A 6,679-nucleotide genomic window follows, 5' to 3' on the forward strand; every position below is an offset into this window, starting at 1 on the left:
TCGACAATTTATCAACTGAGCGCTGACATCTTTTACTCATAATATATATTTGTTTGAAGAGTGTTCATAACATGATACTTCTAAAATACAGAAGTTGTATTTGTCCGCTCTTTTCGGTCCAATTAGTCAAATCTCCAGTGACAATGAATTTTGTCACTGGAGAACAAATATTTAATTAAGTAATATATTCATAAATAAAAGGACAATAATTTTGTGCGTGTGTATTAAGCTTGGAGAACAAAACCAACTTAATTGTCGTTGAGTAACTTTATAATAATAATAACAATAATCTAAAATCGTGCAGTATCGAGTCATGAATTTATCAAACCGCAATTTTATAAAATATAAATAATACCATTAAGCTAAATTCGGGAAAAAAAAACCTAAATCCATATCGTTCATAAAAAAACAAATAATCCAATGCCCCAGTAATTCTTTCAAAGCACCAAAGTGAACAGACGCGCGATCCCTAAATCCCCTTGGTATACCGGGGAAAAAAAATCAACGCACGCACAAGATTTTCCATCCCTCCAGATCGCGGATTTTGGAAATAATGATATTTTCTCCTAGGCTACTACTGCAAACTTAAAAAACAAAACAAAATCCACAGTATTACTCGGGGAAAAAAACTTTAATCAAAACGACCAACAAAAAATAATTAAATTCAGCATAAAATATGCACCTCAAAGCAGTACAAAGCCTACCAACTTAGAGATCCTTTTTAACCCTTTCTTTTAAGCTACTCAGACTAACTAGATCTCACTGGAAGTCAAAAATAACCGCACCCACAATCATACAAAAATGATTAGTTGCAAAGTGGTGAAATACGCAAATCCTCTTACTTGAGATGCAAGAACTCATAGTAACATCTCAGCAATCTGGACAGCATTAAGAGCAGCTCCCTTGCGAATTTGATCCCCACAGACGAATATGTCCAACCTATAATCCCACCATTTATATAGAATAATTATCATAAAATATGATGATACCTAGGAAATTATGGAGTAAATTGACTGATTCTGAAAGAGGTTTACCCGTGATTCCCATCTTGAGACAAGTCACGGCGAATCCGCCCTACAGCAACATCATCTTTATTTGACACTTCCAACGGAGTAGGAAAATGATTCGATGCACGGTCATCAATAACCACAACACCTGGAGCTTTCTTTAGAATATCTCTTGCAGTATCCTGAAGCAATTGGAAAATTAATCAACCCAGGATATTGCAGGTTAGTTCTCATAGGTGTTGACTCTCAAATCCATCATAGGTTATCACCCAGAAAAAGTCAGAATGGATGAAACAGAAAGACTTAACTTACACTACAAAATGGGTCTTATATTTAGGACCAGAAGGAGTAATAAGATTGAGTTTTAGGAAAAGCTAAAAAAACACTGGACAACATGCAAAGCTAATTCTTTTACGAGTTTCAGAGGCAGACAATACTGATAAATCCAATTTATGTGTTAGAAATATGGAACGTATTTAGATCCGATGAGGCCTAAAAAGTTTTTAGATTTGAGACAAAATGCTACTACAACTTCGTTAATATAAAAAAAAAAAAAAAAAAAAAAAACAAACAAAAATTGTGTCCCAGAAAACATATAAACATGACAGCATAAACTACCTCGTCAAGGGGTTTCTCAAATTGGAGGTTTACACTCTCAGCGTGAGCCCTCATGACAGGAACTCGTATGCACGTAGCAGTTACTCTAACATCCTTGTCATTCTGCAGAAGATTCAAATAACATAAATCAGAAAAGGCTCCAGATAAGTATGTAAAACTAAAAGCACAATGCAAAATCATTGTAAAATGAGCTAATAAAGAAAATGCCTTTCCAACTTACCCAGATCTTCCTCGTCTCCTTTACCATTTTCATCTCCTCTTCATTATAGCCATTTGGGAGAACGGATGCATTATGTGAGAACAGATTAAAAGCATACTGCAAAATAATATTATTAGAAAGTATTCCTTTGACATTTGATACTAGTAATTATATCGAGATCGGGCCAAACCTGTTCCTTAAATATTTGACAAGTTGGCGGCCTTCCGTCCAATACCTTAATTCACACAAATAATGACAATTCATGATTGAAAGCAATGAAATTGGTTTCACCACTCAAATGATCATATTGATAGAACTTGAAAAAGAAAATGACAATCTTCTCAGAGACTGAACCTCACGAGTTTGCTGCTCAAGCTCTTCCATTGCAGCTGCACCAGCACCGCTAGCAGCCTGATAAGTGCTAACAACCATGCGCAACACCTGGAATGTAACTAATGATTGAGAAGCTAATCATGCATAAGAAAAGCATGAAGGATGCAAGTAGCCAGGTAAACATCAATTCATAATCAAGCACACCGAAATTGATAGTCTAGCTATAGTATGATTTTTATCCGATAGGATGAATAGTTAGCAACAGTAAAGAGTGAAAGTTTTCCAATAAATTTCATTCACAATGTACATTGATCAACGAGCAGTTCCGAAATCAAACCAAGTAGACAAAAAAAGAAAAATCTAACAATGATTAATAACAAAACACGTCTCAATTTGTATCATAGGCTTAAATAACCATCTCCAACTTCAAACCTTAGCTCGTCGATGAAGAGGAGTAGCGGCCATTAAGCATATAATCGTCGAGCAATTGGGATTCGCGATGAGCGCCCCTCTACCCATTCCAAGCTTAATATTTTCCATGGCCTCAGGATTCACTTCTGGGATCACAAGTGGCACCTTCTCGTCCATCCGGAACGCCGAGCTATTATCCACAACAATAGTCCCTCGATCAACAGCAATGGGCCCGAACTCTCTGCTGATCGAACCGCCAGCACTGAAGAGAGCAATATCAACGCCTTCGAAGCTCTCGGGGGTGAGTTCCTCGATGACATATTCATTGTCTTCGAACGTGAGGCGTCTGCCGGCGGATCGTTTAGAAGCGAGCATTTTGATGGAACGGTAAGGGAAATCGCGGTCAGAGAGTACGGAGAGGAATTCTTGGCCGACGGCGCCAGTGACGCCAACGACGGCGACAGATGGTCCGCTTTCTTGAAGGGACATTCGGACCTTGGTGGGAACCGCGAATCGTCTGGGCTTGCCTCGGATAAGAGGGGTAGATGCAGAGAAGAAGTGGTTCTGGAGAGGAAGAGAGAGAGAAGTCATTGTGGAAAAATGTTGGGAATCAGAAGAGATTGAGATGGAAGAAGAGAGTGAAGTAGGGTTTAAGGAGAGAAGGAGGGAGGGCGAGAGAGAGAGAGAGAGGGTTTTAGGGAAGAAGAGTAGACTGGAATGAGTAATGACGGCTGAAGGAAAGTGCCTCTGAGTGGTTTCAGCTTTCAGAAACAGGGGACTGAGTTAGGCCAACACCTTACGGCGGCACGTGGAATCGGGAAAAGCAAGCCAGGCAAGTTTTCCAATTAAAATATTTAATTTTATTAACTGAAATATTTAAAAAAACAAAAGAGATCATGTTCCAAAAATTTAAGATTACTAATTTGCCATCATTATCTAATCGACCAGGCCGGAAAAAAAAAATAATTATCTGATTGACTATTCTCTCTCTGTTTTTTTCCCCTATCATATCAAACACTTAATTTATTAAATTTATACAAATGTAATTAAAAAGTATATGCTTCAAAGATGTTAAAATACTGAGTAAAATAATAAGTTGGATCATTGTTCCAAGAGGTTATAAAATAAACTTGGACAAGACAAAATCAGGCAGAAAGATGTTACGCCATAAAATGAAATGTATTGTGATATTAACGTAGCATTAAACAGACTCAGACAATAGCATACGATGGATGGGGTTTATACAAATTATTGTCATCTTATAACTTGAAACAAAATCAGCATGCGCTCCATACAATAATAAACATTCTTAAAGCGTATTAATTAATTTATCATTCTGGTCCAAAAAAAATATTTTAACTCGTCATTGCAATGCAAGTATAATGTGGCATTAAATGGAAGGTGAAATTAAGAAAAATAGTTCTTATATAATACATAGGGTTTTTATATATTTTTTTATTTGATTGTTTTTCTTTAAAGACAAGTAAATAAGATCTGGGGGAATACAAGGTATGAAAACAAAATACGTTTTCTTTTTTTCTAAATTTAGGTTCTTGAAACTCTTACGGGCCGGGCTTTATGAGACAATGTTCCCATTTAGAGTATAATCCAAAACGGTTAAGCCCACATGTTGTGAGCCTCAAAACAAAAGCAAAAAGCCGCACCCATGGGCTGATCTCAATTCAAGAGCTCGCCAGAATATAAACAGCTCATAATTCAATTCGTAAGAAGTCAGCGGAGTAATTTATAAGATTATGAGTTCAAATCCTACTGGTAATATAAATTTCTTGTTATTACTCATTTACAAGTATCTGTGTAAGCACTTTAAACTTGAAGGCATACTCTAAATCTGGTGAGCTTTTCAGTACTTAGCTCCCTTAATCAAAATCAAAATCAAACTATTCATGAATTCCCAATACGCTTTTCAATTCTCAGCAAAACAGAACGAGTCATTTATCCTCAAAATAACCTCACTCAAATTCACAAAGTTCGCAAAACAGAAAAGAGCAAATCAGAATGATCGTTTAAGCAAAAGGAAAGGAGCGAAGCAGGGACAAGAAGCACGACAACTATAAGTTTATCATTTCATGCATTCGTGTTACATAGTGATAATTCTATTTTATTCATTAATTTATTAAACTGATATCATTATGCTATCATGATTTATTTATATATGTTTCAAAATATTAAATGGGTATTGAATAGATGTTATATGTTTTTATTTGCATGATTCATGGTTCAAAAATGTAGAAGAGGCCATGCATGATGATGAATTGCGAGAAATTCAAGGGGCATGTCGTTTTGTTCTTCGGTTGGGATAGAGTCTTTGATTGTGTTTAATTTGCACCCCTCGTTTTTCTTGAACAAGCAAGTTTTAAATAAAATTCTTTCAAAGCCATAATTTTTTTTTTTAATGAAAATATGTGATACATAAATCTCAACAAGACAATTTGGAAAACTCAAACCATGAAAATGACAATTAACTCTCCCAGTCAATCAAATTCCTTATAATAATAATAGCACCATAATACATATTACCTCCGATCTTTAATATAAGATTTCGTTTAACTTTTATTTTAATTCTAAATATAAGGCTCCAATCCACTTTATCTGTCATACTTATTCATTTTTTCCTATGATAGTCTTTTAAATAATAGTAGTTGTAGTCAATAAAATTGATTAGTAAGGATATTTTAGAAAAGACAATATTTATTTATTACAAATAACTAACTTAACTTATTTCATTAATCTATTCGAATTAATCAACTAACTCTTATATTTAGGACCGAAGGTAGTATATATTACATCTCTTCATAATGACACCGGTATAATAGTACAGGGAGAGTTGCAGCATTCAACGGCCTGATGACTCATATAATGAAGAGAAAGTTCGCTAATTATAAAGTACCCAAATCACAACTATGCTTCGCAGGGCACACAGTGAAAATTAATACCTAAGCACAGGTTCAGAAATTCTTACATAGCACTCTTCTTGTCCAGCGAGTTAGTACATCTACATAAATAAATATATATATATATATTCATAAACTGCTTACACAACCATATTTAAATCACATATATGCATTAGTGAAAGTGGACGATGGTGGATCATAAAGATTCTTGTTGGGGGTCATTCGGTTGGATATTATTGTTGTCAGTGAGGTCCTTGAGATCTATGTACATTCCACTTATGAAAGCCTTTGTTTCTCTGGTTGGTTCCTCTATGGCTTCCTTCAGCTTGCTCAGTGCCACGCAATATGCTTCCTGTTAAATAACAATACATTTATATACACATGTCATGATTGAGTTTGCATGCATGGCTTCAATTTGCTTCATAATATAATTAAACACAAGGTTTTTGATTAATTCGAATACTATATACTTACCATGAAGTGATCAAGCTCTGAAGAACTGGGACTAGTGGTGTGGTGGGATCTGGGCTTGGAATTCACTGACTGCTTCACTGCATCTTTTGCTGTGTCAAATTCTGCAGTTTCACCTAATCCCACCTGCTCAAATAATGCACACTGAAATCTCTATGCTGTGCATGTGCCAATTCCCATATATTAAGAATTTTATGTTCAGTTCCTAATATTGCTAATATATAGATCCTTTAAAATGACAAACCTAGTATATACAAAACCAAAACTTAAGCTGCGTGGTTGTTCAAAAGTATCCAACTTAAGCCAAACAAAAACCCATAACAACACACGTGCGTCCTAATTACTGGAACACCAAAGTGGAAATCGCCTTTTTCTTTAAGAGTATATATATCTTTCTATCCCTTTTTGTCATCACCATCTTCTCTTTTCTATTGCTTGCAGGCGTTCAACACACAAACGCGAAATTTGTCTTTGAAAATGAGCCTTTGAGAAATGGAAATGGGAAAGTTTTGAAGATGAGAAATGAATTATATATGAATTACCTTCAAACAGTTGAAGTGAGACTGGATCAGAATGCCATACAAAGGATGGCTTGCAATCATCTTCTTGAGACGAAGTTGCTCATCAGTGTCTTTGTCTCCTGTATGATCATTTCTGTCCACCACCACCTTTGGCTCTCCTTCGTTTTCACCATTAATGGCAGCTTCCATGGTCTGATATCTCTCTCA

The 6,679-nt window shown here is 35.6% G+C and overlaps 2 protein-coding genes across 2 annotated transcripts; both read right to left on the reverse strand.

The window, feature by feature from the left end:
• Positions 1-474: 474 nt before the first annotated feature.
• Positions 475-3,281, reverse strand: LOC114724879 (aspartate-semialdehyde dehydrogenase). Its single transcript, XM_028911333.1, has 7 exons — positions 2,590-3,281; positions 2,179-2,265; positions 2,015-2,059; positions 1,846-1,941; positions 1,626-1,727; positions 1,035-1,189; positions 475-939 (listed from the first exon to the last, which is right to left on the reverse strand). Exons 1-7 carry the CDS (start codon positions 3,157-3,159, stop codon positions 858-860), a joined length of 1,137 nt encoding a protein of 378 aa, XP_028767166.1. The 5' UTR covers positions 3,160-3,281; the 3' UTR covers positions 475-857.
• Positions 3,282-5,413: 2,132 nt separating this feature from the next.
• On the reverse strand, positions 5,414-6,679 carry LOC114724804 (protein KNATM-like). The gene is made up of 3 exons (XM_028911260.1): positions 6,494-6,679; positions 5,955-6,077; positions 5,414-5,832 (listed from the first exon to the last, which is right to left on the reverse strand). Exons 1-3 carry the CDS (start codon positions 6,659-6,661, stop codon positions 5,677-5,679), a joined length of 447 nt encoding a protein of 148 aa, XP_028767093.1. The 5' UTR covers positions 6,662-6,679; the 3' UTR covers positions 5,414-5,676.

The sequence above is a fragment of the Neltuma alba genome, unplaced genomic scaffold (assembly GCF_004799145.2).
Source record: "Neltuma alba isolate B1F8T4 unplaced genomic scaffold, ASM479914v2 tig00012201_pilon, whole genome shotgun sequence".
Taxonomy (NCBI): Eukaryota; Viridiplantae; Streptophyta; class Magnoliopsida; order Fabales; family Fabaceae; genus Neltuma; species Neltuma alba.

Coding starts and splice junctions, on each gene's coding strand:
- LOC114724879 (XM_028911333.1), bottom strand. CDS start 3,159: ATGACTTCTCTCTCTCTTCCTCTCCAGAACCACTTCTTCTCTGCATCT. Junction 2,266..2,589: donor CTCTTCATCGACGAGCTAAG/GTTTGAAGTTGG, acceptor GTTACATTCCAG/GTGTTGCGCATGGTTGTTAG. Junction 1,190..1,625: donor TTGAGAAACCCCTTGACGAG/GTAGTTTATGCT, acceptor CAATTGCTTCAG/GATACTGCAAGAGATATTCT.
- LOC114724804 (XM_028911260.1), bottom strand. CDS start 6,661: ATGGAAGCTGCCATTAATGGTGAAAACGAAGGAGAGCCAAAGGTGGTG. Junction 6,078..6,493: donor CTCACTTCAACTGTTTGAAG/GTAATTCATATA, acceptor TTATTTGAGCAG/GTGGGATTAGGTGAAACTGC. Junction 5,833..5,954: donor CAGAGCTTGATCACTTCATG/GTAAGTATATAG, acceptor GTTATTTAACAG/GAAGCATATTGCGTGGCACT.